The sequence below is a fragment of the Sprattus sprattus genome, assembly GCF_963457725.1.
Source record: "Sprattus sprattus genome assembly, chromosome: 11".
NCBI lineage: Eukaryota > Metazoa > Chordata > Actinopteri > Clupeiformes > Clupeidae > Sprattus > Sprattus sprattus.
The window spans coordinates 5033599-5054634 of record NC_137909.1 but is presented as its reverse complement, the minus strand read 5'-3'; the positions used below and the strand labels follow the sequence as shown (position 1 = coordinate 5054634).

Sequence of the window (21036 nt, the reverse complement as noted above, 5' to 3'; positions counted from 1 at the left end):
AATGGGCACCCCAAAAAATTGCTGCGCGCTGTGCGCAAACATGCTTCTCCCCTTGGGGGGAAGATTGTTTGAGAATGAGCTTCTTTGATCTCATTCTCCTTAACAGGATGCATTCAGCTCACACAAAAACCATCCTTTTAAATTATAACTGCATTCACTTACAATGAACCAAAGCCTCCAAACCAAAATCACATACATATGGTAAAAAATATTGTATTGTTATTGATTTAGATTTCCCTGTGGGTTGTTTATGTTCAGTTATTTTATAGCTTTCCTGTTACACATACATTCATTCAGACAAATGTATTACTGCACAGCCTGGGAGATAAGGTGTCTGGCAGCAACCCTGGGCTGAAGAAGAGGAAGTTATCATAGTAATAACCACCAATAAAACATGGATTAAAGTTCTCTGGCACTGTGCCGGAATTACAGTGTAGGGCTGTTTTAATTAGATAACTAAACTGTAGGCTATGTCTGTTGAAAATATTCTTGCCTATTTGCTTTTAAACTGATGCGTATTAAGAATATATGTTTGTGTGTGTGTGTGTGTAGAGCGAGAGAAAGCGAAAACAAATAATAATATGTATATATATATATATTACGGGTGTAAAAAAACACAAATCACTCGCTGGCCTGTTGCATTTGATCTCAGTCAGAACAATGACAGCCTGTCATTGGCCAAAGCCCGCATAGCATAAACCAATCAGGCTGTATTCTCAGTATTAACGCCAAGACCTGGAGAGAATGACAGATTAACAACTCTCATTCATTTGAACGGCCAATGCTATGCTAGGTACTTCAGCCAAGGAAGATACATCGTTGTTGATTGCGTGTTTCTACAGACATCCTCTGATTTAAATAATTATAAAATAATAAATAGGAGAAAATTTCTGTCATTAACAATTATGTTTAACATTTATAGTCATGATTCCCAGACCGAGCCATAATGATAACCTAACATAAATATAAGCACTAGGGATCAGGGTTTTTCCTGGGTCAAAATGGCTCTTCGGTGTTCCCCCCCTGCGCGCAGTCTGTGTTTACCTATCAGCAGACATCAATGTTTTTTTTTTTTTTTACATTTCATAAATAATGGAGGCTATCATTTTGCTTCCACTTTAAATTAAAATAGATAGGCTAATATATTGACAATAGTCCAAGCTCCATGGTGCTATCATGTATGGTTCAAAGATTATCAAGGTTTACCTCATGCAAACTACTGAAATCTATATCAATAGAATCTAGAACAAACCAGAGGTCAGAAATGGAACACACGAATTATGAAAGTCAAGTTTATCTATATTACTATTCATGTTTATTATACAAACCTACATACCATTATTTTCACCAATGGAGGCTACGTTGGAAATCGATAATCAAACCTTTGACAGCATTTTGAGTGGAAATTTAATGTGCATTTGTACAGGTGTATTCGTGCACGTCGGGCTGGCCCTCGCAGTGGAACGACTCAACCGCACCGGTTAACGTTAATCAACGTTAATGCGTTAATCTATTATATTATTGTAGACGGGCTTAATGCGATACAATATTTTAACGCAGGTAACGCAACTTTGTTTACTTACTTTCCACGACACGAAACGTTGCCTGCAGTCATTTAGCAGGAGATAACGAAGTGGTAGTGGAAGATGGGGAGAGCTGAGTGGAAAGTTTCTACTTAAGAGGCAAAATGACGGAACAATCGACCAAACTAAAGTTGTATGGAGCATTTGAAAGCTAAATTTAGCTAGCACAGAAGCAGCTCGTCTTTAAGTGATCACCTTAATGCAAAGCACCCGACATAAAGCAGTCCCAGGTTAGATGGTCGCCAACCCACACTCCACGACTTCCCTAGGAAAATAACTAGACCAGTCTGTGGCGATATTAGCGGAGAAATTGAGAAGTTTCTTAAGCGAAAGAACTACTACCTAAACAACTAATATTCAGCGTAAATACAACCCTGATTCAATTATATTTGGTTTTGTGAATGGAGATTGAGCCCAAGCGCAGTGTGTTGAGTGCGTTTTAAAGCTGTCTGAGGCGCTCAAATCTGAATCGACATTTGGAGACGCGACATCCAGCAATCACGTACAGATGAAAGGCAGCCCGCTCCTTTTTAAAACAAGTTAGACGAGTCGACGGACTTCAGTAAAGCTGCATTTGTGCTGTTTTTTGTGCGTTATTATTGGAGTGTTATTCTCCAAGAGGACATGCCTTTCTGTGAAGAGCTACCAATTCGAACTACTGCCCAGGAAGTGCTATTTATGTTGATAATAGATTGCAGCCACAGATTTAAATAATTTTTCCAATTATTTGAATCATTGTATTGAACATTATTTGAACCTATTTGTTTGCATGTCTGAAGCATCACCTATTTTAATTAGGCCTAGCTGAGTGGTCTTGTTTGCATGTTTTATCACTTGATTTGAGTGCATGCTATCTTTTGGGTATATTCTGGTGTTATTTCCCTACTTGTTTGCTGTGCACAAATAGGCCTAGGCCTACTGCAACTAAGTTCTGTATTTGATTTTATGTTGTTTTTTGGTGCACAATACAATTTTGATGCAATATCTAGAGTTAGATTTTCTTTTATTAATTTCTAGGCTTCCACCTGTAGCAGGTGCGGATGTTCGCTTATTAATTAGAATTAATGGATTATAGATTAAATTAGCCTAATGGATTATAGATAAACTAAAATAAGCGGAGTGTCTGTTGGGCCCTGACGTGTTACAAATACGAAAAGTCGAAAAGGTTGGGAATCCCTGATCTAAATCACCTAAAATACCATGCAATTCTTTTCCACCTATCAATGTAGGCCTAAGCAAGGTCATGCCTTTCCTTTTATAATCTGTCCAAACATGTTATTCCAGGTTTTTAACATTGATCAATAGTAGTATTACTTGGTTTGGCCAACTTTTTATAGTGGTGCGCCTAGATATTTGCTGGTGCTCCCAATTTTTCTGGGTTAGGGGCACAGTGCTCCTAAGCCAAAAAGTTAGTGTCAAGCCCTGCTCAAACCTTACAAATAAATAGTAAAAGCAGAAAAACTGATAATGTTGAAGTGGTCTCTTAATTTTTTCCACGGCTGTAAATATACGTACACGTACAGTACATAAGAAGGCCTATGCTTCTTGATTAAAACAAATGAATAGGCCATTCACTTTGTTTTCATAAACATTGCAATCTTCTAGATTGGCAATCATTTATGCCACCTACACTGTTTGGGACCAACAGAGGAACAAGGTTGAATTTGATTTTTGAAAGGTGTATTCGTATTGGATGTTCTTTCTGGCTTTGAAAATTGTGTTTGGACTTGGGGGCGATTACCAGACAGGATGATAAGATAGTAGTCACACATTTCATTAAATGGATGCAATGACTTGTATTGTATTGATGTTAGAGAAAGCCAGTGGATTTTCTTGCTTTTCTGAAATGATCCTGCTTACTGCTTCTTGGGTGTGCTTCCCTCTCAAAATCTCTGAAAACCTCTCCAAGAACCACACCTTCAACTCACCCTTATCCAGTCAACCAACATTTGAGTTCTTTATTAGGTTTCCTCCGGTAGGAGGTAACCTATTGTTATCGTAGGTATTATTATTCTCCTGCCATGGGAGTCAATGGCAGTCCATAGAACCATATGGTAACTTTTTGTGAAATTTGGCACACTCATTAAGGACAGTCCCTTCTTCATTCACACCAATTTTCATGGCTCTCAATAGACCACTCTAGCGCCACCAACGGGTCAAAGTTGGACTTTTGTAACACACGCAACTTTTAAACCGTATGACCGATTTAAAAAAAATGAGGTACCATTGGATTCCCTGGATCAAGACGAATTAAATCCACCCCATGGTGTCAATTTCCGGTTATATAGATTTTCCGCTATTTACGGTTTTATCAAAAACCTTTGAAAGCCTCCTACAATTTTTGGTAAATCTTCTTCAAAATCACCAGAGATGATCTTCAGACCTAGCCTCACAAAAGTTATCGACAGAATTTTGATCCTCACAACTGTTTGTCAGGTACAGCCACTCAAATTCAGCAGAAAAGCGGCCAAACAGGAAGTGAAGTCATATGTCAGCAAATATTTGAGTGAAATTTACGCCACAGGGTGTGTTTAATTCGTCTTGATCCAGGGAATCCAATGGTACCTCAATCGGTCATACGGTTCAAAGGTTGCCAACTTTGACCCGTTGGTGGCGCTAGAGTGGTATAATGAGAGACATGAAACTTTGTATGAATAAAGAAGGGACTGTCCTTAATGATTGTGCCAAATTTCACAAAAAGTTACCATATGGTTTGTCCGGTACAGCCACTCAAATTCAGCAGAAAAGCGGTCAAACAGGAAGTGAAGTCATATCTCAGCTAATCTTTGAGATATCAACACCAAACTGGTATGTCACTTGGAAGACACTACAACATGTTCCCATGTGCAAAGCCAACTTCATATCTTGAAAAATGATTGATATAAAGCAAATTGGATACATTGTTAGTTAACGCTAAAATAATGCTTTACACATCTGCAGGTCAAAAAGTGAAACTCTGATTCAATCACAAGTTCATATGAAGACACTTGAGAATGTTTAGTACACAAATCTGAAAAAAAGTTGATTGTAAGATGAAAAGTAGATTTTTGGTGAATATTTCAAACATGCATGCTTGACTACTTGCTAGGGTGGTTCTCTATAGAATGTCTCTCTGTCTCCTCATCCGCGCTGCTCCTAAATCGCACACACGCAGTCTTCCCTTAACACACGCGCAGTCTTGGTTTTACGCACACACATTCTCACAGACACACAGCTTGGTGTCACACATACATTCTCACAGACACACAGAGTAAGCGCACACACACAACCTCCACTCAGTCTAAACTTCAAGGCAAAAGCATTGTAAATGTTGGATTTGAAATTTAATATCCCATTGGCAAGTCTGCAGCATGGATTTTTCTATACAGTGACAAATTGTAACAAAAATATATTTTTTCCTGGTTCGCAATGTTTGGAGGAGGAAACCGCCATCGCTGCTTGCAGCTATATTTAATGTTCTTCTCCAAAATGTTTGTGTTGAAAAATTGAATGCACAATAAAGCACTACGCTACCCAAAAATAGTCGATCCAAAGGCCACGAGCTAAGGCAGTAAGGCACAGCAATGCCCAGAACTCAACCCACTTCCAGACACACACGCACACGCACACGCACACGCACACGCACACGCACACGCACACGCACACACACACACACACGCACACATTATGCATTCCTATCTCGCCATAGTTACCTCAGCACATGGCTGCTCTTTAGGTAGTTGCACATTGGGTGAAAATTGACAAGGTGTGTCCCTTTGTTCACATGATGTGGCTAATGTGTAGTGGCAATAGTAGGAGCCATGACTCCTTTACATTAAATGATATAAACAGTAATCATGTAAACCAGGGGTCTTCAACGTTTTTCAGGCCAGGGACCCCCAAACTGATGGCGAGATGAGCAGGGACCCCCTACCAATGTTCCCTCTAAGCTGCGCGCGCGCAGCCGCGCAGGCCAGTCGAAGTGGCCGCGCATTAGATTTTTCAGACCACGCACATTTTTCAGACCGCACAAACGATTTTTTTTTAGGGGTTAAAAATCTGAGCATCAAAGGGGATGTAGGCTAGGTAATAAACATTCAAAATACTGACATGTCTGACAACCAAGCCGGATGTGCGTTAGAATGTTTACATACAAAGTATCCTTTAGCTCTCTTGGCGGGCTCTGCTCCAGCAGTTAGCCTATAGGCTACCATGGCGAAAAGAAAGGTAGAGCAGGTGCCGCAGAAAAAGGTCTGCCTAACGTTTAAACATGAGTGGATAGATGAAATAGTCCAAACTGAGGTAGGATAAAGTCATTTTCTGATATTGTAACCTTGGTTAGGTTATTGTTTAACCTTGGTCGCTGAAAAGTGAGCTTTTTCCAGATCTGGTAGGCTACAACTTCTTGACATTTGTGGCACATTCCAAGCATCTAGCGCTGACTGTGAACGCGGTTTCAGTCTAATAAATATAAGACAAAATCGTGAGGCGAGAGAAGATTTGAGGAAGACATTTCCAATATTTTCAATTAGACCTATTAGGTCTTATAGATCAAAGTGATCTTGATTACTGCAACAACATTTTGACATATCAAGTCAGAAAGATGTCTTCCATAGGCCTGCAGACAAGACGAGCCACACAGCCAGATAGGCCTTTGTCCCTCAATGAAATTCAAATGACTTGTTTTGTAGCCTAGTTTGTTACAAACCACTCCAGTTATTAAATTATTTATAAAGGCTACCTTTATGAAAAATTACACCATAATAACTACATTTCTTGTAAAGCACTGCATTAGCATTTTTCTTTAAATGAAGTTCCACTTAAATGTTGTACCTTCTGAGAAATGACTAAACACCTTGGATACTTTTATTTTGTATATATATATATATATAAATATATATATGTATCATTATCATTCATAACCAGTGAACCAGTCATAACCTCCCTAAACCTTATTTATTTTCAACCAAAGATCCTTTAAGTTCAACTAAACTGACTGATAAAACACCATCAATAAAATGTTCCAAAGTCCAGCCATTATAAAGGATATTGAATAAATATCAACCTTATAGACATATTGATGCATTTGCTGTCATCTCTTTGAAAACCTATTGCTAACGCTGGCTCGTGTTCATTTTCGGCAGGTCGCGTGGTTTACGAACTGCTCACAGTGCTGAAATGTGCGCTTAGAATAAAAAATATTTGCTCAGTGCTGAAAAAAAATTGAGGGAACATTGCCCCCTACTATATAAATTGCATAACATTTTGTTTATAATATACTGGGCCCAGTGCCATATAAACATAGCTACCCTGTTATTGTGCATTAAATACTAAACTATTCAAATAATACAAAGGTTAATATATTCATTAACATTTTTATTTTTTAACATTGAATTTAACCTAAAATTTTTGAACAATGAATTTAACTAATCATTTTTTAACATTGAATTTAATTCAACATTTAACAACATGAAAGGTACAGGGTGGCTGTACCACTGCCATTTATAAACCTACATCTTGCATACAACTCTGAGCTAACAATTAATGACAACTTATTAAAATAATTCACATATGTTTTTATTTCATCATAGATAAAGAATGGATAGTGAATCCTCAAGCATCTGTCGATGGCACACATCCTCCCACATTTATGAGATGTAGCTTCTTTTCAATAACTCCTGACTGACATGATCCAACGGATGATGGAGGAGGAGTCTGGCGCATGAGGTTGTGTTGACAACAGAGACGTTCTAAGCAAAAAAATGTCAAACTAACAACTTATAGGTACAAACAAGACCAGCTACGGAGTTTGGTCCGCCATCTTTTATTTTTGATCTTCGCGCTCTTTAGACTTGAGCATAAACGCAATCTGATTAGCTGTGCCTGTGTGCCTGTGCTGTCGTATTTGCATGAAAGGTGCTGTGAGTGAACCGGTGCCCAGCTTGAGAGCGCTCCTGTGGGTAGCTGAATGTGTGCATTGGACTGAAAGATAAAATCTTCTCAATCAATTTATACGTTCGCTACAATATGTTGGATTTATGTTAATGTGAATTTAAATGGAATAAATACAATTCTGATTCGGAAGACATTTCAATTTGTGGGGAAAAAAATGGGTTGAATGGAATATATACAGCCGCGGAAAAAATTAAGAGACCACTTCAAAATTATCAGTTTCTCTGGTTTTACCATTTATTGGTATGTGTTAAAGTAAAATGTACATTTTAGTTTTATTATATAACCTACTGGCAACATTCCTACCAAATTTCAAATAAAAATATTGTCATTTAGATCATTTATTTGCAGAAAAATGACAATTGGTCAAAATAGCAAAAATGATGCAGTGTCTTCAGATCTCGAATAATGCAAAGAAAACAAGCTCATATTCATTTTTAAACTACACAATACTAATGCTTTAACTTAGGAAGAGTTCAGAAATCAATATTTGGTGGAATAACCTTGATTTAAAATCACAACTTTCATGTGTCTTGGCATGCTCTCCACCAGTCTTTCACATTGCCGTTGGGTGACTTTATGCTACTCATGGCGCAAGAATTCAAGCAGCTCGGCTTCTTTTCATGGCTTGTGACCATCCATCTTCCTCTTGATCACATTTCAGAGTTTTTTTTTTGGGATTCAGGTCTCGAAATTGGGCTGGCCATGACAGGGTCCTGATCTGGTGATACTCCATCCACACCTTTACTGGCCTTGCTGTGTGGCATGGAGCATTGCCCTGCTGGAAAAAACACTTCTCAGAGTTGGGGAACATTGTCAGAGCAAAAGGAAGCAAGTTTTTCTTCCGGGACAACGTTGTACTTTGCCTGGCTGAGGTTTGTAAAAGACCATAAGGATTGAACCAAAGCCGACTGGAGGGTCTCCTAGTTCGTCTTCTCTGATGAGTCCAATTTCACAGTAGGTGCAAGACTCTGTGGCTTGTAGGCCTCTCCAGGTCTCCGTCTAACCATCAGGCGACCATGTGTTGGGCAAAGCTGAAAATTGGACTCATCAGAGAAGACGAACTAGGAGACCCTCCAGTCGGCTTTGGTTCAATCCTTATGGTCTTTTACAAACCTCAGCCAGGCAAAGTACAACGTTGTCCCGGAAGAAAAACTTGCTTCCTTTTGCTCTGACAATGTTCCCCAACTCTGAGAAGTGTTTTTTCCAGCAGGGCAATGCTCCATGCCACACAGCCAGGCAAGTAAAGGTGTGGATGGAGTATCACCAGATCAGGACCCTGTCATGGCCAGCCCAATTTCGAGACCTGAATCCCATAAAAAAAACTCTGAAATGTGATCAAGAGGAGGATGGATGGTCACAAGCCATGAAAAGAAGCCGAGCTGCTTGAATTCTGGCGCCAGGAGTAGCATAAAGTCACCCAAGGGCAATGTGAAAGACTGGTGGAGAGCATGCCAAGACACATGAAAGTTGTGATTTTAAATCAAGGTTATTCCACCAAATATTGATTTCTGAACTCTTCCTAAGTTAAAGCATTAGTATTGTGTAGTTTAAAAATGAATATGAGCTTGTTTTCTTTGCATTATTCGAGATCTGAAGACACTGCATCTTTTTTGCTATTTTGACCAATTGTCATTTTTCTGCAAATAAATGATCTAAATGACAATATTTTTATTTGACATTTGGTAGGAATGTTGCCAGTAGGTTATATAATAAAACTAAAATGTACATTTTACTTTAACACATACCAATAAATAGTAAAACCAGAGAAACTGATAATTTTGAAGTGGTCTCTTAATTTTTTCCGCGGCTGTATAAAAAAAAATCTTATCAACCAAAGATTTCGCGACCCCCCTGCAGTACCTCCACGGACCCCCTGTTGAAGACTTATGAAGAAAACAATGATCTGCTTTTTTGCCTGTATCTGCTAAATCTAGTCTTTTACAGATACACGTGCGGAAGTGTGCGACACAGTGACTAGTCATAGTATGTATGCGACACAAAACGAATATTAAACAGTAGAACTGGCAAGAGTGTCAACTCTAAATACTGCTGGTTGTTCCAGGTTAACTGTTAAACTACTAGGCTCATGTAAAACAGTTTTTGTCAATTTACCATTGATTCCTCCTATCCTGGGGAAAAATGTTTGAAGGTGGTCCTTGAAAATGTGTGTATGTGTTTGTGTGTGTGTGTGTGTGTGTGTGTGTGTGTGTGTGTGTGTGTGTGTGTGTGTGTGTGTGTGTGTGTGTGTACATTTACAATTACAAAAAGGAAGTGACTACTTTTTATATAAAATATACTTTTTTTTAAACTCCCTGATCACCACTAACAATGTCAATGGTTTTCTCAAAAGATTAAATGATTTGGTGTATACTGCTAGCCTGACGATGTCATACTCATAATTCTAGTCAGAATATGAGTCTGAGACCGAACCATTTGGCTGTGATTAAGGGGGCGTGTTTCAACGAACCAGGAAAGAAAATGCCTCTTCGCTGAATTGGATACCTAGAACCAATCAGAGCAACTTAGTATTACCATCTAATAGATTAAACTTTTACCTGATCCCGTTGGAAGGACGGCAAAAACATCTTTTCAATCGACAAATGCCTTGATCGCGTTTCTCTGTTCCTCTTTCAAAATAAATGCGCTGTCAATATCTGTTGAGATATGCCTGCTCACGTTACTTAATAAGCATCAAGGCTAGCTAGCTACAGTGTGTTTCAATGGGTTTTTGGTGTACGCGTTAGCAATGACCTAACATATGGTCTAGAGAGCTTTAGTTAAGACAAACAATACTCTGCAGCATTCGTGTTGCACATACACAACTAACCGAGTCAATGTAGACATTAAAAAGTCGTGTAGATAGCTTAACACATAAAATGTTCCCCACTAAGCTCCCTAGACGTGGCCATCTTGGTCGGAGTTCGAATCTACCGGTTAATTCAACTCAAGCGTTGGTTGATCATCTGTCCATCAACGTATAAAGCCCGCCCTTACAATTTGATTGGTTTAGATTGCTTTTTCGACTTTTTCGAAAACTTGAATCTCTCCCAACTAGCTCAAGTCCAGACTGAATCTCCCAGACCAAAGATTTTGTGGGCGGAGTTCAGGCTGGTATCCAGGCTAGTATACTGCAGGAAGTGTGGAGCTCTTACTAGTGATTACTCTTAGAGAGCCAGATTGGATCAGGGATTATGTTCTCCCAATAAGTACCTCATTGTCCACTTTGTCCCTTCACTCCTCATACTCATTGTCTCATGGCAAAATAAACCAAACGCTTCTGTTCAGCTTCTCGACAAATGGCCAGTTGCTGTGGCAACATCCTGGCAAGCAACTGGCATGGCTGTCTGTGGCACCTGAAGCTAAATTGGACACTTTCTTTGACAGGAAGTGGCATTTAATGGGCTATCTGTTGCTCTAGAGCAAGAGCTAACAGTTTGGTAGACATAAGGATTAAACTGATTATGCTCCATTTCAACAGATTATAATTACACTTTCAGTTGGTAATTCCTGGGAATGTTTGACAGACGATACAAAAATAAATCTCCCTAAATACCATTTTAACTGTGTGCGTGTGCGTGTGCACGTGCACGCGTGTGAGAGAGAGAACATAAAATAGTAGAGATCTGGAGTGACCAGGGTTGCTTCCTCTTTATCAGGAGCAGGGCCTCAGGTTATTTCCTTCTGGCAGCATTTGGAGATTGGCATCCTGGCTGGATGTACCATTTTTATACTTGGCCTTCAACATGGCAATTATAGGTAATTCTAAAGGTATCTAATTGGGTTGTTTGTGGTGAAAGGCTGCCAAAGGTGCCTCGACTAAGTACTGAGTAAGTTATGTCAATTCAGGTGCACAATAACGCACGTTCAATTTAAGAATCAGTTCACAGCTACGGACACTTTGGCGATTTAAGAACACATTTTCAGGCGTTCATGAATCTGGCGTAGATCTTTTCTTAGGTTGGTCTTTCGAAGTCTGTAAGAAGATATGAAATGTTCCAGAATGAGGCGCATTGTCCTGTTGGTAGTTGAACCTTCAACCTGATATCCTGAGTGCTCTGGACCAGGCTTTCATTACTCCTTATATCCGGTCTTAAGTTGCTTTAGTAACATTGCGCCCGGAAGAAATATTGACATGAAACAACCCAACATAGAGGGAAATGACGGTTTGCCTGCACCACATATCAATTGCTCCCTCTGTCACCAACCTAGCATGTTTCCTGTGTGCGTGTATAACAAACTGTATTTTCATCGAACAGAAACTCGTCACATTTCGCTGTTTCATAAAATCAGGAGATCTGTATTTAACACCAATAGGCTAAAGAAACATAAGACACACATACACAGCAATCATACAGTACATATACTTGTTCGTTGTTATTAGTGTGTGATTATTTATACAACAAAAAGAATGATCCGTGATCAAGTCCAAACGTGAACCAGAGTCTCGCCAGGCCGCAGTGTCGGCCTGCCTCCTCCATTGTCTTTCGAATATATCCAAAAATGTGCGTAAACGTTATCCCAAGAAGGAAAACTGTCTTGTTGCCGTTGTAAAAAAAAAAACAGGAACAAAATACCGCTTTTCCCACCAGATCCCGAGCTGGATAAATTCCTCCGTATTGCTTTAACTTGCTTTATGGATCGGTCCAGAGAATGCAGTAGGTTGAATGTATTTCAATAAACATACATATAAACAAAAAGATCGTTATTCCAAAACTGCCATTTGGCTGTCTAAGTCGTATTAAGGTTTGAACTCAGCTTGCCGCCACTTCTCCATTCAACACTCCACTGTGAGAAAAACAAACCTCCCCCTTTTGTGTGTTCACCTGCCTCCCTACAACCCAGATGCATACCTATTTAAAGTGATAGGCCTACACATAAAATCACTGAGCAAAGTCCAAGTTGCACACCATTAGTATATCAGGTGGCAGGCTGGTTTGCAGTAATGTAGTAATTGTCGTCATCTTCGCCATTGGCTCGCAAATCTGTAGTAAATTAGGGCTTCAGTGTAACCTGGGATGCTGGATGCTGTGTCTTGTTACAGGTTATCGCAATCGCAAAGATTTGCGAGCGTGTCTGACAAAATGCTTGCCTCACCCAGACATTGTCCCTGTTTAAATTGTAAAGACGCTCTGTAAGGGGTACTTCTTTACATGTGAGCAGAGGTCAGAAGCTTTTTTTGACAGAGTCTAACAAATTAATATGGAAAAACCCAGAATTGAGCTTTTTGTTGTAACATATTAACACTTCTGTCTGTCTGTCTTCCTTTCTTCATAGTGACCCCTATGTTAAACTGTCCTTGTATGTGGCAACTGAAAACAAAGAGCTTGCCTTGGTTCAGACCAAAACCATCAAAAAGGTGAGTCTGTCTTCAGTCCTTCCTGTACAATTCTTCACAAACCTTTGAATGCTTAAGGTTTTTGATAATGTTGCTAATATTAGTCATCACCACTCAGTCTGAATGCCACAAACACCAGAGGGAGCACTTTGACACCACAGCTGTTCATATATTTGAGGCATACTTTGTAAATATACATTTTCTATAACAGTTTTGGTATTGTTGTTATTATTATTATTATTATTAATATTATTATTATTATTGTTGTTGTTGTTGTAATACATTATGGTTTTATTTTAATGCCACTTAAAATAGTTGTATGAATTTAGTTGCATTATGCTTATTGCTTAAGTTTTTTTTTTTTCCATTGTTGTTTCACTTTTTTTATTTAATGTTTTGTAAGTCGCTTTAGACAAAACGTCTGCTCAATACCTTAATTATAACTATACTATAAGAGTTTCTTATGTTCTTGACAGCAAGCCCTGAGCATTGGAGTGTTTAGGTCTTTAATGGCTCTACTTCATTTTGCTTAGCAGTTTCTTTCAGAATACTGAAATAATGAACAAGGAAGTATTTTGTGTGTGTGTGTGTGTGTGTGTGTTTGTGTGTGTGTGTGTGTCTGTGTGATACAGCGCCCTCCTTGCTACTATAGGAAGCCAAATAGTTCTGATCTGCCCAGGATAAATATAGCTTTTATGTGTCTTGCCTGTGTGTGTCCAGAGGTCTCACGAGTCTTCAGTGGTTATTGCACTGGTCAGCAAACCACTGGAAAGACACACTCACACACACACACTCTCATAAACACAGACATTATTTCCTTCCTCTCTATCCAGTGTTTACAAGCAGTTTTGTCCCTAAAGGATTACTGGACCTATTCATTTCTCCTTCTTTTTTTCCCAAGGTGGAGGCTTTGTGTTGATTAGTTACAAAAAAAATCCTACGATTAATTAAAATAATTCAAGATTTACAATATTTGTTTTGTCAAGCAAATATTTTAAGTAAGGTATTATAGAACACATTGATTAGACACTTTGATCTGATTGGATCCTAAAGTGGAGTCATTATGAGTAAGTCAGCCAACATAATATGACAGATCTGTATAAGATCACCAAACCAAACTAAAAAATGACATGTGAGATTCCTGTAAGCAGGAACAGAGGCAGGGAACAGGCTTAACAATTAGTGACTACAGGGAGTGTTGGTCAGATACTTACTTTGGGCCTAGATCCCAAGCACATGTGAATAACCTTGATTCCACTATCGGGCCAGTGTGAGCTAGGGCTATCCTCGGGTCAACCGGGGCTAATGCCTTGAGGCTTCAAGCCGACACGGATAAAAAACATTTGCTTTTCTACTATCGGGCTGATAGCCCCACAGTATTGCACTAAAAACGCCCATAGCATGCCTCCTTGGTGTACGCATTATGCAGCCACCCATTTCACATGCGAGAGGGAAGTTCAAGTTGAGATATTATGCGCTAAAGTCTAAATTAGAGGCACCTATGACCTACAGCAGAATAAGAAAAAGGAATATAATTGAAACCGAAGTGGCTGTTGAAGTGTTGATCTTCGCTTTGTGGACTGTTCAGTTAACAAAGCATATCCATCATCGGTAAACAGATTTGTCTGACTCCTCTATTCCTTAGAACTGTCATGTACTGGAATAGTTCAGCAACCCATATCACAGCTAGCCCGAAGACGGGGCTCTAACATAAGCCAGCGTAGTTCACGTTAGATAGCAAGCTAGTCTCAATTGTTTACATAAGTGAAGTTAATGTTAGCCTGTGTTTAAAGCACACCATGGCTCACCATTCATGCAATAAGCTTGAACAATTAGCTTGAACAACCATAATTTAAATTTTTCGTTAATTAAATGATTAAACAACGTTCCATGGTTGGGACAGCAGTGACCTATGTGGGATAGCATATAATTGTTTCTTGCAATAAATTCAAATTAATGATAATCCAATCTGAATTTGATGGTTAAAAGAATCCTATTGTGTTAATTTAAACCAGCATTGTTTTGTGTTGAAATATGTTTGATATAGATTTCTATATATAGGTTTGATCCACTGGTGATGTGTCTATAGCCTGCCTGCGTCATGTAACACATCCAGGGCAAGTTCAAGGCCCAAGGGTATTCCGCAGGTCAAAAGGCCCTGGCCTTGAGCCCCGAGGAGGCACGATCAAGCCCCGGAAGTGACAATAGAAACGCAACTGGCGTTAGCATGCACTAGCTTGCCTAGATTTGGCCTGATAGTAGAAACATGGCTATGTCTTTTGCATCAGTAGAAGACTGATGTAGATCTCAGCTTCATGCTTCAGTTTGAATGCACTCACAGTGGGAGTGGCATAAAGATCACACCTGATCCCAAGTGGAGTTTTATATAGCATCTTTATAGGTGCAATTTTAACAGGCATGTGGAATCTTTATTAATCAGACAGGCCTCTGTTAAAGATGCATTTCATTTATCTTAAATAACTGGACTATTTTATAGGCTTTTGTCACAGAGGTGTCAGATTGATTAAACTTATCAACCACATTAAACATCGAACTTCTGTGTGTGTGCGCGTTTCTCGCTAGGTATTTTAATTGGTCAGTCAGATTATGTCAGTCATGCTGGATAATGACTCTGTCCTTTACCGTATTGCAAATCAGTAGGCCTACAGGACATGTGCAGATTGTTATTCTACTTCTGTTCGCCTTCCCTGTTTTTCCCACACTCTCCATGTACACCGATCCCATTTTAATCCCCGTCTCCTTTTTTACCTGTGGACATGTGGGCTGGGAGGCATACGTACAGCTTTATGAACATGCTTTCTTATTTATACAATGATTTATTATTTAGTAATGGAGTGATTGATGTGTGGAGTCTGATGTGAAGTTCTTGCTCTTTTTTTGCATTTCCCCCACAGACCCTGAACCCCAAATGGAACGAGGAGTTCTATTTCAGAGTGAGTACCTGCCATATGCTCCCCAGTGTTGTGTCCGGGCTGTGAATGCATGTTTCTGTGTTTTTGAGCGGTTTGTGTGTTCAGGCTTTGACTACTCTCAGGCCAATTGTAGAGAAGGCAGACAGAGGGTTTCTCAGTGACTTGGTTTTTGGGGGGATGTCACATCCACGCTGCAGTGCTGATGGGTGGAAAATAATAAGACTTCATTTCTAGCCTTGCGCCCATGTAATAAAGCACATTGCCTGTTTTTTTATGAGGTGGTTCACATTAATGTGATTTTCAGGAACTATCTTCAGAAGATCTCATGCTCTATGGAATTTGTAGCAAGCGTGTGCGATTTCATCATTATTTTCAAGCCACCTGTACATCTTCACAAATGCTGGGCTGAAATTGGTTTTTGAAGTTGTGTTATATATAATATATTGTTTTTTTTAAGGGTTGTGTTAAATATAACATTTTGTTTTTTGAAGTTGTGTTATGTATATAACATATTGGTTTTTGATGTTGTGTTGTATATAATATATTGCACTCACTGACTTCACTGTCACTTAGTGTTGGACGATTAATTTAAGCACAATTGCGATGTCAGCCTGTGCAATTAATGAAATAAAAAAAATGTGCATGTCTGTTTGTGTACAGTCTGTTCATTATCTACGGCCATAATAAAGAGATGACCAGTCTGTTCATTATCTATTCTACGCCATAATAAATAGATGACCAGTCTGTTCATTATCTACGCCCATAATAAAGAGATGACCAGTCTGTCTCTAGGCAGTGAAGCATGTGCACCTTTTGATGTGTAGACTAGGAACCTGTCCTACTAGGGGTGTAAAAAATAACCGATACGTATCGATATCCGTTTTTAGCGTGTAAGATACGACTACATCGATGCGTGAAGTCCCGTATCGGTTTTAAATTTCATGAACCGGTCTTTGCCCGATTTAAAAGATATGAATCGGTTCACAAGCGTCTGTCCCTCCGTTTTCTTAAACACAAAACACTTGCTGGCCTGTTGCATCTGATCTCAGTCAGAACAATGACAGCCTGTCATTGGCCAAAGCCTGCATAGCATAAACCAATCAGGCTGTATTCTCAGTCAAGACCTGGAGAGAATGACAGATTACAACTTTCATTCAGTTGAATGGCCAATGCTGTGCTAGCAAAGCTACTCATTTTCAATGGCCAATGCTATGCTAGCTACTTCAGCCAAGGAAGATACATCGGTGTTGATTGCGTGTTTCTACAGACATCCTCGGATTTAAATCATTATAAAATATCCCTAATCAGACGATTCACCCTAATCAGTTGTGTTTGTCCTCTGAAAAAAGCTTTTAAGGCTAGTCTGCATGGCCATGTTAGATCCTTCTCACTCAGTTTGCTCCTTGTTTATAACCGACTGTTTGCGCTCTATTTAAAATGCAGCATATGTGTTGTTTAATAGCAGCAGTGCATGTTGCTTTATAGCCCTAAATATTAGGGTTATTCTCAAATTACGATTGTGTTTCCCGGACAACGGAAACACTGCTGGGTTTACCGGTGCTTGCTTTGAAATTATTTTGATTAGTCTCTGAAGTTGCTTTCGCGTTGCCTGTGGAATGTGCACACGTTGCAATAGCATGCCCTTATAAAGAGCTTGTGGGGGTTTCTGTATGCAAGTTCAGGTGCATGAGAAAGTTCAATTTAGAACACATTTCCAGGCGTTCATGAATCTTTTCTGATGTTGGTATGAAGATATTTATTAATAAGAACCTTAAGATACTGTTCGAGAATGAGGTCCATTGTTTCCTCACAACTTAGTGTTTTCAATAATTGAACTGCATCGAATCGCATCCCATCCAATCATACTGAATCGTTTTTTATCAACGTGCATCTTTTCTTGTATCGTGTCGTGCCCATGTATAGAGACACGAATCGAAACATTTTTAGTCATGAGAGATTTACACCCCTATGTCCAACAAAGGGAGTCTAACCTGCTCAGATTTATCTCCGGGTTATCAAGGGAATTCAGGGTTTACAAACTCTCGCACATTCACCCACACAGGCTGAGTTTATAACCAATTCCTCACGCAGGAGGAATACACGGTAATAATTCATGGCTATAAAGAATTTAAATAAACACCATGGTGGCCAAATATGCCAGGGACTCTTGTTGGCAGTACATTGCTGTCGGAGTAAACTCGTAATTTGATACAGTTTTATCATAGGTCATCTGTTTTGTTTCGTTCTGTCCATATTTAACATAATTTGAGTTGTATGGAAAGGAAGAATAGTTCCCCTTAATGCTGAGGATAGACCAGGTGTGTTGCCTAGATTTCCTATGTGCCTAGCCTATCCATGTGTTCGAGGCAAGCATAGAGAAGGCTGAGGGCCAGCACCATTGTAAGCCATTGCAGACAACACAGGAAGGGCGATGATGAAGGGGTTTCAGGGGAAGTCAGTTCTCACCCTGAATGTCTACCTTTTCTTTACAGGGGAATATCATACTAATTGTTTTGATTGCCCAGTTATATAAAATATAACAATGTAGTTCACATGCCTGTCTTATGTACAGTTTAGCCCATGCAAGTAAAGTCATGATGCCCTCTGTGATTAAACAATAATCACAATAATGTCCTCAATGATCACAAAACGACTTTTACCAAATCGTGCAGCACTACAGTCACTCTGTGTATTCACATTTCAGTTTGTGTACATGGCTGTGAACATGTACGTGCTTGTATGATTCCGAGTGAGTTGTAGGCTTAGTAGTGTCTGTGTAGGTCACCATGTTGTCCAGAATTTATACTCTCTGATGTAGTGTTTTTTTTCTCTCTGCTTCCCCTCAAGGTCTGCCCTCAGAATCATCGCCTGATGCTTGAAGTGTTTGATGAGAACAGACTGGTAAGCGGCAGCAATTATGCCTGGTTCTCATGCTGCTTTTCACCCACACATTCTGGAAGCTTAGCCCTAATAATTTGCCATGCCTTACCTCCAGCTTCTGCTGATTATGCATGTATTAGAATTGCCAACCCAACCTACTTTTATAGTTTACATCTTCTGCTCAATCTACAGATGAATCCCTCGGCCCTCACAACCTCAGTGTGTAATTCATGATTCAGATATCCTATCTTTTCCTTTATGCTTTCAATAAGACAAGTCTAAAGGCCTGCAGTCCTCTTGCCCAGATCCTAGATGCAGGACTCAGTGTTCTGGTGCATCTGATACCCTCTGGTAATACTCCTTTTGGCTTAAGTCTGTGCTTAAGTTAGTTTTTCTGCAAATAGCCTTATTGTCCTCATGTTTAGTTTAATATAGAAGGTCAATGGAAGCTCTATCTAGCCTGTTTGTTTGGATCTTGCTGGTGGTGTAACTTCCTTTGCCACACAAAGGTAATTTGATTCTGCCGTGGCCTCTCAAAAGGCTGTTTCCTCACGACTCAAATACTCTATTTACCAGCTCTTATCGTTTAGATGGCTTTTTATTTCGTTATTTATTTTTTGTTTGTTTTGTCACGTCACATCAGGCTTACTGGTATGATTGTTAAAATGTAAAGTAATCTGACTCCTTTGTTGAATGTCACCTGCGAAGCTACCGGTATTCTTCTCCCTGATCTTATTTGATGAGTATGCCTAGCAATTAATAGAATAACCTCAATCTTCTTTTACATAATCTGCATTACAGTCGTCCTTACTGTGGAATGCATTCTGCACATTGTGAAGTCAAACATTTAATGAGGAACATGGAATGAGTGAGCATGTGGGCGCAAGAGAGTGACGGACAGGTCTCTTAAATATCCGTACCTGAATGTGAGGTCTTGGCAGTGTAATAGTTAATCCTAAGTAATATTCTACAAATTCAGGAATACTGGAGAAATAGAATGTTTGTTCTGGTTCGCGTGCATGTATGTTTATGTTTGTTTTAGACCACAGCTATGGAACACAAGTCGTTTCATTTTGCTGGTGAGTGGTTGGCAATTCATGTTTGGCAGGGCATTGCTGACTTGCTCTCTGTGTAGGGCTTCAGCCACTACCTTATATGTTTGTGTATAGAGATGCCTGAGTCTAGTGCCTGCTCTCTCACAGATCAACAAATGGGGCCTTCTCTCTCTCTCTCTCTCTCTACATCTCTGTCTTTATCTGAAGTTGTTCACCATAACCCACAATGTTTGAGCATTCCATTGTACACCAGCTCTTCGGATTAAAGGCAAGAACTGAAGCAAGAAATGTCAAAAAGCTAGCAGATAGTATGCTGTTTCCATTTTTAGTACATTTCTTCACTTTGCTGGTGGGGATATAGTGTGTGTCCCTTCACATATGAAAATGCTGGCTAATCTGAATCATTTTGGTTAAAGGCAAAGCAATAAAGCGTCTTTTGAATTTCTTAGACAATGAATTATAATAATAGGTAGATCTTTTGTTTTGTTGTTGCTGTTGTTTGATTGTTATAACCTCAGACCGGATCCATCATGACGACTACTTTCAATGTATTCGCTTGTCCGGTTCATCCCTTTCAACCACAATTTGTCACCCTTTAAAAAGAAAAAGCCATTTTTAACTAGCAGTACTAGTTACCCTGATGTGCACACAGGTGCATAATGTGAACATCCATTCAAGTTGATTAGCGATCCTCCATTCGGTTGAAGGCAGAATATTTCAGCTGGGATGAATGCTGCCCTGCGTTTGGTGTGAGGCCACCATGGCTTACGCCATCTGCTTACGCCACACAGTGGACAACTGTCCCACACCACCGTCCCACTATCCTATTGACAATCCTAATTATTCCCATTAATGTGTCAGGTACACACAGGACAGATAGCATATTTTCATTCCCACTAAGTATTCCATAACGGTAAAGTTTCGGGTATCATCCCATTAGACTGTATTTCATTTGTATTTTACAGAGCACGAGCCTCTGCGAAACATATAAAACCTGAGGTCTCTTGCCAGTTAACCTAGCTATGAACTGTCCTACCTATCTCTAGCTTAGGGAACAATCTTAAGAGTTGGCAGTTGCTAGAGGGTTTATATGAACTAATTAGCTGTTAAATGAAATGTATGTATTTGGAGGCCAAGCGGAAAAGCTGCATTGGGGGACCCTGAGAGTTTCTGCCATTTCCTATTTCAATTTTATAGTCAGCTACTTAACTTTCAAATGGGACTATGCTACCTAGCATAGCAACTAGGCAACCATAGCAACCTGTAAACACTGTTCCCTGCATAGCCTGAAGCAAAGTTTAAGTCCTCAAAATCGT

General features: G+C 39.5%; 1 protein-coding gene across 2 annotated transcripts in view; it reads left to right on the top strand.

The window, feature by feature from the left end:
* The window catches only part of nedd4l (NEDD4 like E3 ubiquitin protein ligase), an 86622-nt gene that overhangs the window by 22696 nt on the left and 42890 nt on the right, over positions 1–21036 (top strand). For both annotated transcript variants that reach the window (XM_080847718.1, XM_080847727.1), the window contains exons 3-5: positions 12792–12873; positions 15768–15806; positions 18633–18686. In XM_080847718.1, the coding sequence (XP_080703844.1) occupies positions 12792–12873; positions 15768–15806; positions 18633–18686 (175 nt within the window). The remainder of the gene's footprint in view (positions 1–12791; positions 12874–15767; positions 15807–18632; positions 18687–21036) is intronic.